Consider the following 15,526-nt stretch of genomic DNA (forward strand, 5'->3'; position numbering starts at 1 on the left):
AAAAGCCTAGAAAGTCAACAAGACCCTTTCTTTGTATAACAGCTTTTTTTTTATCTTTTACAGGTCTTTCATTCCTCCTATACTGCATCATATGCTATTTATGACATAAATACCAGGTCAGTGAACTATCTCTGTGAAGCTATTTCAAAAGGTTTCAGCTTTCTCCATCTTTTCAAAAATGTAATTAAATATTTAATGTAATTAAATATTTAACAGGTAGATAGGGTAGTTAAGAAAGTTTATGGGATGTTAGCTTTCATAAGTCGGGGCATCGAGTTTAAGAGCCGCGAAGTGATGATGCAGCTTTACAAAACTCTGGTTAGACCACACTTAGAGTACTGTGTCCAGTTCTGGTCACCTCATTATAGGAAGGATGTGGAGGCATTGGAAAGGGTGCAGAGGAGATCTACCAAGATGCTGCCTGGATTAGAGAGTATGGATTATGAGGAGAGACTAAAGGAGCTAGGGCTGTTCTCATTGGAGAGAGGGAGGATGAGGAGAGACATGATATTGAGAGGAACAGATAGAGTGGACAGCCAGCACCAATGCTCAAAACAAGAGGACATGGCTTTAAAGTAATGGGTGGGAAGTTCAAGGGAGATGTCAGAGGGAGATTTTTCACCCAGAGACTGGTTGGTGCATGGAATGTGCTGCCTGGGGTGGTGGTGGAGGCTGATACATTGGACAAGTTCAAGAGATTGTTAGATGAGCATATGGAGGAATTTAAGATAGAGGGATATGTGGGAGGAAGGGGTTAGATGGTCTTAGGTGTGGTTTGAAGGGCGGCACAACATGGTGGGCCGAAGGGCCTGTATTGTGCTGTATTGTTCTATGGTTCTATATTAAACATTAAAATTGCATGTGGCAGAGAGAAAAGGATAGTAGGTGATGGGGGATTTATGAACTAGAAGGCCGCATGCAATGAAATTTTTTAGGGTGATTGTTATTTTTTTATGGTGTCTAAATCAATGCTTTGGATGAAGCCATATGAAATACTTGCCTTTATTGGCTGAGGGATGAAATATAAGAATAGGCAATTATACGAGAAATTATGAAAAGAAAGTTAGGCCACAGGTGGAGTAGAGCTCTGGTGACTATATGACTTAAAGAGCACAGCTCATGCTCTCAGAGTGGGGAATGCTGGATGAGGAGATGTTGGCTAGGCTGGAATTGTATTTTTTGGAATAAAGAGGGCTAAGGGGAAATCTGTGAAGTATATTACATTATATGAGGGTGACGAAGGCAGAAAAATTAATAACTAGGAAAGTTAGGATTAAAGTAATGGTGGAAGGTTTAAGGGGAGATTAAGGTGAAATATTTTCACTCAAGGAGAGGTGTGGTCCTGAAACTCATTGAGAGAAGGGGTGTTGCTGGCAGAAATCCTGATCTTATTTATAAAGCACCTAAATTATAACCTGAAATCCCATAAACTCCAGGGTGGTGGCATGTGGAATTAGCCTATCTGGCTTGATTTTGGCTTGCATAGAAATGATTACCTCCTTCAGTGTCATAAATTTCTGTAATTTTCTGATCCTACAATTGAATGATTTTAAGATTTCAGATCTGATGTTTCATTTTCTGCTTCTGTTTACCATTTGCCTCTGAATCATTTGCTGTTCTCCATATTATTCTCTGCCAATCAAGAATTCTCAAAGAGGGAGGACAGGAACCTTTAGATTACTTATTACTTTACAAGAACAAAATTGTTAGTGGCAATTTATCGATCCTTTCCTGCCCCAAGCCACTGATAAAGCTTTGTAATAGAAGGTTTAATGATTGGGTCACCTTGTTTGGATTTTTCATGCTGGGTTATAATGTTGTAAATATGTCATGATATGATGTATGTTAAAATGGAAATATCCATCAATTCTGCATATTGACTTTAAAATATATTAAAAGAATTTGGGGAAGGGGGTGCAGACTATTCTTTATTGTACATGAATACAAAAAAAATGTGACTTCTATCAAAGTCATCTGTTAGGGATAATTATTGGTGATTATAACTGAACTAAATTTGGCTAGTTTACACATCATCAGCTTTAGTCTGACTCAAGATATCTTGGGACTGGCTGTGTCTTTGTAAAGAAAAACACATATGCATCCATAGCAACCCTTCAATCCATAGAAAAATGGTTAAAATGAAGTTGTTCTATGTGTGTAGATGTCTGAATTTCTCCTCTATCATAGCAGATATTTAATAAAATTGCAAAGATTTTATTTGTTTTGCAAAAGTGAATCCCAATCTTTCCAGAGATATCCTGTTTAGGATCAATCAGTCATGGAAATTAGCCTCATAGTAGTGAATTATTTATTGAAATTGTGAATCTAATAGGCAGGCAAAAGGCAGCTTTATGGTGGGGAGATATTGTAGAATTGTTGATGCCTGTGCTGGCTCTCTGAAAAATCTGGAAAGTTAGACCCATTCTCCTGGCCTTATTTTTTCTTTTTGATGTATATTGACTTGTTACCAAGATGTTGCATTTACCATTGTTCTTTATATACTTTTTCATGTTTGCCAATTCCTCTGCCCAGCTCAAAATTCTTCTACCCACTTTGTTCATCATATTGATAATGATCTTAAATTTATGACCTGTGACCTGCAGTTAAGGAAACTTTCCATCTGTTTACATCATGGAAATTATTAATCTGTTTGCACACCTCTATCAGATACTGGCCTTCTATTTAATTAGAGTATATTGAGAGTTGGCACAGCAGTAGAGTTGTTAATATAGAACTGGTTTGTGACAAGAAGCTGATCCACTGTACCTGGGAGTTATCGTCCTGAGGGAGACCTGATAGAAGTATACAAAATTATGAGAGGCATAGATAGTAAAGGTAGAATCTTTCTCCCAGGGTGCAAATGTCAAATACTAGAGGACGCAACTTTAAGGTGAGGGGGGGAGGAAGTTTAAAGGAGATTTACGAGGCAAGTTTTATGCACAGAGAGTGGTAGCTGCCTGGAACTCGCTGCCAGGGGAAGGGGTGGAAGCAGATATATTAACATTTAAGAAGCATTTGGACAGGCATGTGAACAGGCTGGGAACAGAGAGATCTTGACCTTGTGCAGGCAGATGGGATTAGTTAGATCAGTATGGTGGGCTGAAGGGCTTGTCCTGTGCTGTACTGTTCTATGTTCTGTGTACAGTGCTGTGTGCTGCTTTGTTCATCAGGACAGACATTACAGTAAAAGAACAGCATAATGCAATCCACTCCAATCACTAGGTTATGAAACGCTCAGAGTATTGTGGATGGTGCCCAAATGATCATCTGGGTTCCATTGGACAGTGTTATCAGGTTTATGGCTACAAGGGGATTCACTCCACCAATACCAACATGACCAGTAATCAGAAACGTAGGACTAAGGACATCAGTCCCTAGATTCCTAAAAGCTTTATGAGGTAATCCTCTTTGAGTAGGTTATTTGAAAGAGAATGGTGATTTTAAAAATATTTACTAGGTGTGTTGGAACATCCAAGGGCAAAAGGAGAGTGTAAATTCAGTGGTATCAGGCAGCTGCCAGAATATACATAGAACAGACTACTTATTTCTTCAATAAATGTTGATAAACACAGTTGTATCAATGGACTTGCAAAAGACACATGTTTGTCCACAATTTTGACATCCTACTTAAGAAAGAACTCAACTATCAATGCATAGGATGAAAAAAACGTGCATTGTCTTTAACCATTGTTACAGGTAAAACAATGCCTCATTTATTCATGAAAATGGCTGATCTTATTTTCCATCAAATTTACCTATGTGTGAACTAGCCAGAGGGAAAAAGCACCATCCCCAGCATTGTCAATTACATTATATAAACATTACAATTAAATCAACAGCATTTTTCCACAGTTTCATTGAGCTAATTAGTTGATGTATAGCTCTGATTTGTAGTCTCAGTGTTTTCCCTTGGTGACAAATGCGTATTGCCCAGCGAGTCTTCTAATGTTCGACCTGGATGTCTTCCCAATGGTATAATTATGTGACTTGGCCTATCTGTGTGATCCTTTTGTGGTTGAGGTGGCTTCCTACCTCTTTTTGCTAGATCATGAAATGGCTCAGCCACAGTTTCTGTCCTGTTTACTGTTACAGAAACTGGTCATGTGCACTTCCTGGCACACTTCTTATCATTTGAAACAAGGAATTAGATGAGTTTGTTGTGGTTTAAGCCTAAAACACCACAGCTTCAGCCAACTGGTGGAGAAAATATTTCTTGCCAGTAAAAGTGGGAGAATAAAACAAGGCAATAAGAAGATAATGGAAGATAGTGTTAGATGAAAGTAAGCCAAAAAGTGTAGGTTTTTTTAACTACATACTTTTCATTTATTTCAACCTCAAGTTAAATTATATTCTTGCTCAAGTTTAATTGTATTTTTACTTGGCCCAATATTTTATGCAACAAATGCAGTTCTTACTGAAATCATTGATTTCCTATTTCAAATTGTCTAGTTAATCAAGATGGTTACCAGGAGTTCACTCAACCCCTTTCTCAAAAGCAATGCTAAACTTACTAACTTTCTTCTTATTAAAGGGAAGTGAGGGAGCTCAATCCCCCAGAGGTGGCAAATTCAGTATTACAGCATGCAGCATGGGGCATAGCAGGACAACAGCTGGTAAGAGTTACTTTACATTCATCGTGATTTTGTTTTGTTAATTAATAATATCTCTGGTGTAGTATTTATTTCAATGCATTAACTGCAGTATTGTTGGTGGCTGGGGGGAAGAGGCTGGTAAAATAATAAAGAAAACCTGAGGGTGAGAATTCTTTTTCACCTATATTCTTCTATCACCTATATCAGAACAGAATAAATGGTAATACAGTTTTCACAAAAATGCAATGTAAAATTAGTTACAGCAGACTTGATACAATCATTATTCATTAAAATGATTTGGCCCTTGTGAACTACATTGCTGGTTTAATTCATAACAGACATAAGTAAACTGCAGAAAAAAGAAATAGTACTTCAGCGTGTGAAATTGAGGTTGTCATATCATTAATATGAAGTAGATCAGGATTACATCAGATCAATGATATGACAACTTCAATCATTTGCCATGAGGTTGTCATGAGCATTGAGAGCCTTATTTTAATCCTGATCTATATCATATTGCCAACTGGGTGGCAAAAATTGAAAAATATTCTATTTGTAATGATTAATACTAATTAAACAAAAAATAAATCTACATTGATATGGTTTGATAATATTTAAAGAGTACTTTTTGTTGGAACTGTTTAATTGCAAAAAGAAATTTTGGAAATTGTACTCTGTGAATCATATCACATAGATCACAAATAGCCTTCAGATAGTCATTGTTCTTTGAAATGACAATCCACCTCGAACTTTTGTTTTTAATTGTCCACCCAACTGGACCAGCTCCTGCCAAATTAGTTCAGATTGACAAAATAAAATTGGATAATTTTGTTTGCATGATTGTTACATTGATGAGCAGAGTGAATAGTCTGGAGTTATTGGACAAATTTATTTAAACGTTCAGCAAATGTATCTTATACAGATAGCGAGGGTAAAATCCACCATTTATTAAAAGAGTTAAATGTTTAAAGTTAATTCTTGTCATGAATGCTAGATTTCAGTATATGATTTGGAGCTGTTTACAATGTTTTTTTGGATGAAAGATGGCAGACAAGAGGCATAGATAAAGTAGACAGTAACACATTTTTCCCCATGACAGAGGTTTCTAAGACCAGAGGGCATAGTTTTAAGATGAGGAGTAAGAGGTTTGGAGGGGATCTGAAAAAGATTTTTTTTAAAACTCATTGAGTGGTTTCATTCTGGAACATACTGCCAAGAGAAGGTGGTGGAGGCAGGTACCCCAACAACATTTAAAAAGCATCAGAACAAACACTTGAACCACCAAAGCGTAGAATGTTACAGACCTAGTGCTGGTAAATGGGATTAGTATAAACAGGTACTTGATTGTTCATGTGGATGTGGTGGACTGAAAGGCCTATTTCTGAATGAGTCTATGACAATGATTTAGACATTCTTGTAAAAGTAGACCAAGGTGACTTTTACACACGTTTAGCTCTTGTATAATGTTCTCCATGCAAAACTTGATCACTGGCAGCCACAAGTGTATGAGTTGATTAGTAAGATGCAAATATTTGAAAATTTAGCCTAACAATGTACAACTATCATTGGGGTAATTATTTCATTATCTGAATAGAAGGTAAAAAAAGATAGCAGCCTGCTAAAAAAATTTCAGTTTTACTGTAGTTTCTTTCACTGAACAGTAACTACATCAAAAAAGTAAAACTCATCACATTAGTCATTGGTGTGCACGATACTCAGAATGCATTCTTTTGTGAGTTGACATGTCTGGCAAGTGTCACTGGCTACAGTAGCTTGAGCACTGGATTACAGCGATTCCTGTGCAGTCAGAGATGAAAAGGGTAACCATCGAACAGAAGAGGAGGTACAGACCAATGGTGCAAGAACCTGTTGAGCCCAGCTTGCTCACCAACCAGTATCCATTGCTGAGCACTGGTGAGGGCAATAGTTCCTCTGACGAGTACAGCCAAAGCTAACTCCATAGCACAATGGAAGGCTCAGCTGTACAGGGTGGGTGTGGGGGGAAGAGTTATCATGGTTGAGGTTCCAGTAGTTGGAGGAGCAGATGAGACCAAGATGGTATGTTGCCTCCCTGGCTCTTATGTCAAAGATATCACTGAATGACTGTAGGGCATGTTGTGGGAGGAGGGTGGACAACCAGAAGTGGCGGTCCATATCAGTATAAACAACATAGCTAGAAAGAGAGATGAAGTCCTGTAGGCCGAGCTCAGGGATCTAGGGAAAAGCAGCTTACAAGATATGTCACATGCTCTTGAGTTTGGAAACAGAAAGATAAAGCAAATGAATGCATGGCTGGAGAGACGGAGTAGAAAGGAGGGATTTAGACAGTGATGGAGTTAACAATAAACATAGCGCAACAGGGAAGGGGCAGACCATATAAGCATAAGAGTGCACCAGCAATATTTAAAAGTTCTTTATCTAAATGCATACAACTTTCTTAACAAGATTGATGAGTTGATGACAGAAATAGAAATAAATTGGTGTGACCTCATGGTCATTATAGAAATGTGGTTGCAAGGCTAAGGATGAATATTCAGGGATTTTTGACAATTTAGGAAGATAGAAAAAGCAGAAAAGGAGGTGTGGTAGCTATGTTAGTAATGAACAAGACGACAGTAGTGTTGAGGAATGATAGTATCTCAAAAGTTCAAGGTGTAGAATCAATTTGGGTGGAAATAAGAAATAATGTGAGTAAAAAGTCACTGTAGGGATTGGTATACAGCCCTCTCACAGAATATGAATGAAAAACTAATATGGACTTTTTAGAAAAGTACTGAAATAATCACGGGCAACTTAAATCATCATAAAGATTGGACAAATCAAATTGGCAGGGGAAGCCTTATGATGTTTTCTGAATGGTTTCTTATAAACCAATCAGGGTGCAATCAGGTTATTTTAGATCTGCTATAATGTAATGAGGCAGCAGTAATTAATAAGCTCATGGTAAAGGACCCCTTAGAAAAGAATAAACATTGCATGGTGGAATTTCAAATTCAGTTTTAGTGTGAGAAACCTGCGGCTGAAACTAGTGCTATAAACATAAAGATAATTACAGTGGGACTGAGTTGGCTAAAGTGGAACGGAGAAAATGAAGGGGAAGACAGTAGGTCAGCAGCTAAGGATATTTTAAGGAGATACTTCATAATTCTTGGCAAAGGTATATTTGACTGAGAAATAAACTCTCAACAAGAAAGGTACACCAAACATGGCTAACTAAGGAAGTTAAGAATGGTATCAAAATGAACTGAAGGAACATAAGGTTATGTTAATAGTATTATGGTATAAAGATTATTACGTTAATTGTTATGTTAAGAGAAGGTTAATGGTAGACAAGAAGATAGTGAACATTTTATAAACTAGTAAAGAATGAGTAAAAAAAATGTAAAGGTGGAGAAGAGTATGAGACTAAACCAGCAATTAGTATTTGCTGTGGCACAGTGGCTCAGCTAGTAAAGCCATTGCCTCACAGGATTAGTGACCCAGGCTTAATCCTAACCTCAGGTTCTGTCTGTGTAAAGTTTGCACATTCTCCCTGTAACCATGTGGGATTCCTCTGGTTGTTCTGTTTTTTTTCCCATATTCTAAAGACTTATGGATTGGTAGGTTAATTGGCCATTGTATATGGCCCTAGCATGTAAATGAATGGTAGAATTTGGGGGAAGTTGATGAGAATGTCAGGCGAGTAATAAATGGAATTAATGTAGAATTAATGAAGTGAGTGTTGATGGTCGGCTCAGACTCGATGGGCTGAAGGGCCTGCTTCCATGTTGTATCTCTCTGTGATTCTATGATTGTATAAAAACACTGTAAGAGCTTCTAAAAAGAAGAGGGTAACTGAAGTTAATCTTGGTCCCTTAAAATTTGGGACTGGGGAATTAATAAAGGGAAATTAAGAAATAGTAGAGATTCTGAATAAGTTTGAATCAGTGCCATGGTAGACAAAACTAAAAGCATCCCAATTGTAGATAATCAAAAGACTATGGGTAGGGAATAAGATCTCTTGCATTTAAAAAAATAATGGGGCTAAAAGCCAAAGAGTCCCCCAGTCCCAAGGTCCCCAAGATGGCCTGCATCTGGCTGCAAGGAAAGCATTTGCATTAGTTGTAATCTACCAAAACTTCTAGGCTTCTGGAGGATTGGAAAACTGCAAATGTAATGTTACAATTCAAGAAAAAAAGGGAAACAGAAAGCAAAAATCCATAGGATAGTTGGCCTAAAATCTGTTATTGGAAAAATGCTAGAATCCATTATTTAAGTAGGTGACAGCAGAACATTTAGAAAATTGAAAGGTGATCATGCAGAGACAGAATAATTTTATGAAAGGAAAACTGATAATGACAAATTTGCCTGTGATTTTTGAGGATATAACAAACAGGGTAGATAAAGGAGAACCTGTAGTTGTCATGTATTTGGATTCCTAGAAGGCATTTGATAAGGTGTAACATAAAAGGTTACTGCACAAGATGTGAGTGTATGGGCTTGAGCATAATGTGTTGACAGGGATATGGGATTTGCTAACTAATAGAAAAGGAGAGTTAGAATAAATGTGTTGTTTTTGGACAACTAATAACCAGTGGGGTGCCATGGGGATCAGTGCTGGAGGCTTTCATATTTACAATTTACATTAATGACTTGGATGAAGGAACGAAAGGTTGCTGATGATACAAAGATAGATGGATGGGAGATTTGCCCAGAGGACACTAAGAGCCTGCAAAGGGAAATAGGAAAGTTAAGTAGGTGAGTAAGAAGGTGGCAGATGAAATATAATGTGCGCAAACATGAGGTTATTTTCTTTGGAAGGAAGAATGAAGAAGCAAATAATTAAATAAATGGAGTGAGACAAAAAAAACTGTTAGAGTACAAAGGCATCTGGGGGCCGTATTGCATGAAACATAGGGGCTAGTATGCAGGTGTTGAAATGCAGGAAGGCCAATGAAATACAGTATTTTGATTTTAGGAAGCTTTGATGGAACTTTACTGAGTACTAGTGTACCGTGTGCAGTTTTGGTCTCCATATTGAAGGAAATATATACTTGCATTGGAGGGAAGTTCACTGGGAAGATGCCTGGGATGAAGGATTTGACCTATGACAAGAGGTTGAGCCAATACATTGGAGTTTAGGACAATGAGAAATTGTCCCATGGAAACATGAAAACTCTGAGTGGGATTGACAGGGTGGGTGCTGAGATGTTTTCTCTTGTGAGGATATCTAAAACTAAGGGGCCCGGTTTCAGAATAATGGGTTACTTATTTAAAATGCAGTTGAAAAGGATTTCTTTCCTCTGCCAGTTGTGATTCTTTGAAATCCTCTACTCTAGACAACAATGGAGGCAAAGTCATTGAATATATTCAAGGCAGAGAAATTTGAAATTTAAGGGGTATGAAAGGAGAATGGGGCAGTGATACTAGGGCCAGGATTGAAACAGCTGGCATCTTATTTAGAAGTGGAACAGGCTCAAGGGGTCAATTTTCCTGTTCTATTTTGTTCACTCATTCTATTGAAGAGAAACGGTGGAGAATTTCATCTGCTCTTAGAAACCATTACATTAATCTTAATTCTTTATTTTGTAATCGCAGCAAATACAAGAGCTTATTATTTTAGTTCTATTCTGTTTAAGTTAATCCTTCGTGATTTATCTTTTTATTAGTTTTACCAGCATATGCTGTTCATATCAAAAGCTTTAGCAGCCATTTATTTTAAGTAAAAGTTAAGGCCATTAATTTAGTTCCTGAGAGGATAAAACTATAGGAAATTAAGCAAGGCAGCACAATTACAGAGCCTGATGTTCCCATAGAAACCATTCTAGATTTTGAAGACTGACTTACAGATCAGGTTGTGTGAAGCAATCATTACTGTTTTGAAATCAATAAGCTGCAAGATTTTCCTTTCTCTCAACATAATAGTGACTATTACTGAACACAAACTGAAACTTTTTGATGACACTTTCTCACACATGGAATGGTCAGGCAAACATTCAGAAGCAAGATCATGGAAACTGAATCAAAATATGACTTACTGGTTTATAGCACAATAGTACACACATCAAAGGAAATCTTTCAAATTTAATGCTTTAAAACTATAAAGGAACGCTAGAAGTTACTGATCAATGAACATCCCTGCCCCAGCACATGACACTGTCTTGTCTGGTCACACTATCAATCCGAACTGCCATGAAATATTTTATCCACTCCAACATCCCCAAGGTACCAATAGTGGACCATAGGTACTATACACTGCAATAACCAACACCATGTTGGCCCCACACACTCTGGCCTCCCCAGTGATGGAATCTACCCCATAACTCATGTACCTATATATTGTAATAACCAGCATCCTGTCACATCCAGATCATGTCCTCCTGTGGACCACAGACTACAACACAGATGCTACACTGTCTAAAAGTCTTGTCACACCCACACCAACCAGCATCTTCAATTGCAGGTCACAGACTTCATTACAGTCGCTCATATATCTAAACCTCCGTGTTTACAACTTCCAAAATAGGCAAATGAAATATGGAGCTCAGCACCACTTTGAGGTTTGTATTGGTTTATTTAAAGTTTTCTACACTTCAGTGAAGTTAGCTCAGGTTCAGTTGATTAAAGTCTCACTGAGCATTGTACAACTGTTTTAAAGCATCTAGTGGTCAATAGTCTGGTCTTAAGGCCCTCCCAACACACCTCTCCATCTACCAGAATGAACCACTAAGTTAAATAATTGCTGCAAAATCTGCATTAAACATGCATTCTGCCAAAGACTTCAGCTGGTCTGTCAGTGATTGTGGATCAATCACCACTCAAAGTCTGGAGGTACAAACAGCTAGCCTTTATTTCAGTCAATGGAAACATGGAAGGGGGAATCTCTGACAATAAAATCTCCCAGCTGTCTCAGATCGATATAAAAACCAATGTATTAAGACAAAGACAATGACTAACAATGGAAACATGGGGATGTTACCACTTTAACCCACCCCAGGAGTCCTATATGTTGTTCCCAACAACTCCTGCAATTTGCTTATGAATAGTATGTTTCTGAAACCTAGTTCTCCAGTATCTGAGAACTATACCTAACACTAATATCTGTAAGCTAAAAGAATGCTGGTCCATTCAACGTATGGCAATGAAGAATCTAGGTTAATATTTCAGTTGGATGATATCCTATCAGAAGGCACTAAAGATGAATGGTGTTTGCAGCAACAGGGAAAAGAAAGCAGGGAAGCATATAAAGCAAAAGGTCTATGGCAGGGCAGGGGACAGGAAATCAATGGAAAGGTAGAGGGCAGGAGTAATTAAATATCAGAAATGATGACAATGAAGATTTCCAGCACTTAAATCACTTTTAACTTCAGCTCTGTAAAAGACTAATTTTGTAACTGGTTATCACAGCAAGAAATTATTTCATCTTTGTCTCACTACCCTGTAGTAAAATACATATGGACCAAATGTTTTCAGACCTTGTCAACATATGTAAAATATAAGATAAGATATCTTTATTAGTCACATGTACATGGAAACACACAGTGAAATGCATCTTTTGTGTAGAGTGTTCTGGGGGCAGCCCGCAAGTGTCGCTGTGCTTCCGGCGCCAACATAGCATGCCCATAACTTCCTAACCTGTACGTCTTTGGAATGTGGGAAGAAACTGGAGCACCCGGAGGAAACCCATGCCGTCACGGAGAGAACATACAAATTCCTTAAGGACAGTGGCGGGAATTGAACCCAAGTCGCTGACGCTGTAATAACGTTACACTATCCACTACGCTACCACGCATGCATAATTGGATCCAATTGCTAATTAATAGCTTTAATTACAATTTACAAAACCGTTAATGAACATTTTTGAGTATTGTAAATGCCTTTAGAGACTCTGTCCACATCTGTAGTACTATTATTGAAGGGGGAGATGGCAGATTCTTTTTGGTAAAACTATCATCAGGCAAAGAATTGCCCTCTTAAAATGTTTTAAAAAGCATTATGAAATAAATTTTGCTGTTACTGATGTCATTGGTACAAGGTGACCTTCAAATTAAAATAAATACTTTTTCATTTTTGAATAAACCCATTTGTTTGCAAATGGAAGTAGGGTATATTTTTTATATCACTATGAACTCCTAGTAGATTACCAAAATAACTTAACTGAATGATTTGGCTAAGAGGGCTGGACATTAGGTCAGAGACCAACAGACCCGGAAGTTCTTCAATTTTTCAGGGATTGATAGCTTGGCTGCTTGTTGAATGATCAAACCTTCACGAGAGGGTGGCAACTTAGCAATGGTGAGTGCAAATACTGGAGGTGGAGAGAAGGTGGTTCATTGTCAGGTTTGGGGTCTGATCAGGAGGGTTGAAAGCATGTCACAGTGTAAAGTTAGGTGTTGGGGAAATTGTTTTAAGGGAGAGGTTGTTGGGTCTGGAAGAAATATGCTCTTCCCGGTTCTCAAATACTGGTGTAAAGATGCTCAATGCCTGGATTCTGCCCTACTTGCCTACTTCAAGAGTTGAGTTTTCCAAGGGATCCCTGGTGGACTGCAGTTAAAAAGAGAATCTAATTTGACTGAAGCCTCATAAAAATATTAAATGATGGCATAATTCTCATCCTGCTCTTGATTAAATCAAAAATGAATGGGTTTGACACTGTCAGAATACTGTTCGAGAATTTTAGCTTTTTAATCTTCTGGAAACAGACCTTACCATTTTGTTGGGATTAAATTTGTCTCAAAGTTCTGTTGTACATAATTTGTACAAACCAGTTGAATAAATGCTGATTGCCAGTCAGGGAGAGGGGTACGTAAAATTGATTAGAGTTCCTTTATCTTGAGTTCTGGCAAAGATGGTAAACATAGCCAGAATCTGTAAAAGGTTAATATATCTTTACAGATTTTGTGCAGACTGTTGCAGTACGATTTTGACAGAAAACTATAACCATTATTTCAAGATATCATTTGCAATTGAATATGTTTTCATCCCATTCAGTCAGTTAAGCATCACTGTGTTTTAATCAATTTAGTAAAGTTACGGAGATCAGGAAAGTTTTTTTGGGGGGGTTGTTCCAAAACCCAGAATACCTCATACTTCTCTGTTACTATTTCATTTGACTACAGATTTTACATTGCAATGGTTAGATGGGAGCTTCCTCTTTATTTTTGCTGTCCATTGGTTAAATTTTAGGACAGGGAGTTGATGCCCATCACAACTCATTCAAAATTATGGTATCCCCATTTCCAGACAAGCAGTAAATCTCCATCCTTGCCAGCTTCCACTTGATGTGTGTCACTCAAAACAATGACAATGTAATTTTCTCCCTTGCTGGAATTACAGGGAAAGAGTTGCACCTCTCTCATCTACCTCTAAGAGTCACTGGAGATTCAATATCAGTTCACAGGTTTCAGAAAAGTTGTGTTTTTTTTAATCCAGTTCTTAGTTTGTTGCAACAGAGGGAAGCTGTGGAAACTGGTCATACCTGAAATGCTCTGGAGAGGTTTCACGCAACAGACCAATTATTACAAAGGCAAAGTCAAAGTCTAGTTTATTGTCATATGCATAAGTACATGAAAGCACAGGTGCAATGAAAAACTTACTTGCAGCAGCATCACAGGCACATGGTATCATATAAGCGGCATTCACAAGAAAAACATTAAGTAAATGCAATTTTTACAAGGAAGACCACAATTAGAACAAAAGACAAGTCCATTTTAGTGCAAAGTGATCAAAGTGGTCATGGTGTTGCTAAACTCTAGTGATTAGGGTTGTGCCATTATATTATAATATAGCTATTTTTGATTGTTTCTCTATCCCAATTAATTTCTTTTCCTAAGGAAAACATGAAAGTGTACCATGAGTTTTGCTGAATTTAATTTGTCATTATTCCTATACTGTATTTTGGGCTACATTGTTAGCTTTATCCCCAGTTTGGCTTCATCTGCAAATTTCAACACCATGGTTTCTATTTCCAAGCTCTAGATTGTTTATACATATAGCAAAGAGCAATAGCATCAGCTCAGACGTCAAGAAGAATCCACTTTACTTTGCCAGTTTGAGAAATTTCACTTAAACCATCAGGTTGATGGGTAGCCACAAAACATTCAGCAAATGTAAAACACTGCAAAATGCTAGAATTCTGAAATACAAACAAAATTGCTGGACGCTCAGTAAGCTGGCAACATCTGTGGAGGGAGAAACAGAGTTCACATTTTGGATCAATACTCTTTCATCAGAACTGAAAAGTGTAAGGGGTGGTAATGGGACAAAGAACCAAAATATAGATTTAGAGGAGATTTAAGTAGAAGCAGCAGAATCATTATCTGAAGTTGTTGATTTCAATCTTGAACCTTCTGGACTGCAAATATTTTGGGGCATTTCTGTTTTATTGGAAAAGCTGTTAAAGGACATAATGTAGTTTGTACAGTGCTTCTCAAGGGAAAATTGACAAAGTAGTCAGAGAAATAAAGTAAAACTTTTCATTGAGAAGTAATAATATCTGCTTACCAGAGTTTGAAAGTGGAGGAGGTACGTTGGTGCGAATTTAGAAAGCAACAGTTAATCATAAAATCATAAAAATCTCTCAAAATTAAGTTTGCAATAGTGAGCTATGGATAAAAACTTTCATAGCACATTAAGTACAAATTTGTTCCAGAATGTTGTAAAAGGACTCTCCTTTGGGTCAATAGCATTTGTTGGCAATCACATTAAGTGAGAAAGTGCTTGTATGATTAAAAAGTATAAAAGTAATACATCAAAGTCAACAGATGTATGACAGGTAGGTCAGTTCTAACAAATATAATTATTTGAAGATAGAACCATGTGGATGGAAGGCATTAACCTCAGAGTTTTATAATCTTGACCTTCAGAAACAATTTGAGGATGCGGCTCCCAGGAGACAAGTTACAAAAATGGAAATGCTTTGTATAAAGATAGAGAGACTAAAATGGACAAAAGAA

General features: G+C 37.5%; 1 protein-coding gene across 2 annotated transcripts in view; it reads left to right on the top strand.

The window, feature by feature from the left end:
• Positions 1 to 15,526, top strand: part of LOC127580749 (inactive dipeptidyl peptidase 10-like) — a 547,404-nt gene that overhangs the window by 399,527 nt on the left and 132,351 nt on the right. For both annotated transcript variants that reach the window (XM_052034610.1, XM_052034700.1), the window contains 2 exons: positions 64 to 116; positions 4,532 to 4,613. In XM_052034610.1, coding sequence (XP_051890570.1) covers positions 64 to 116; positions 4,532 to 4,613 — 135 coding nt within the window. The remainder of the gene's footprint in view (positions 1 to 63; positions 117 to 4,531; positions 4,614 to 15,526) is intronic.

Source organism: Pristis pectinata, chromosome 1 (assembly GCF_009764475.1).
Source record: "Pristis pectinata isolate sPriPec2 chromosome 1, sPriPec2.1.pri, whole genome shotgun sequence".
Taxonomy (NCBI): Eukaryota; Metazoa; Chordata; class Chondrichthyes; order Rhinopristiformes; family Pristidae; genus Pristis; species Pristis pectinata.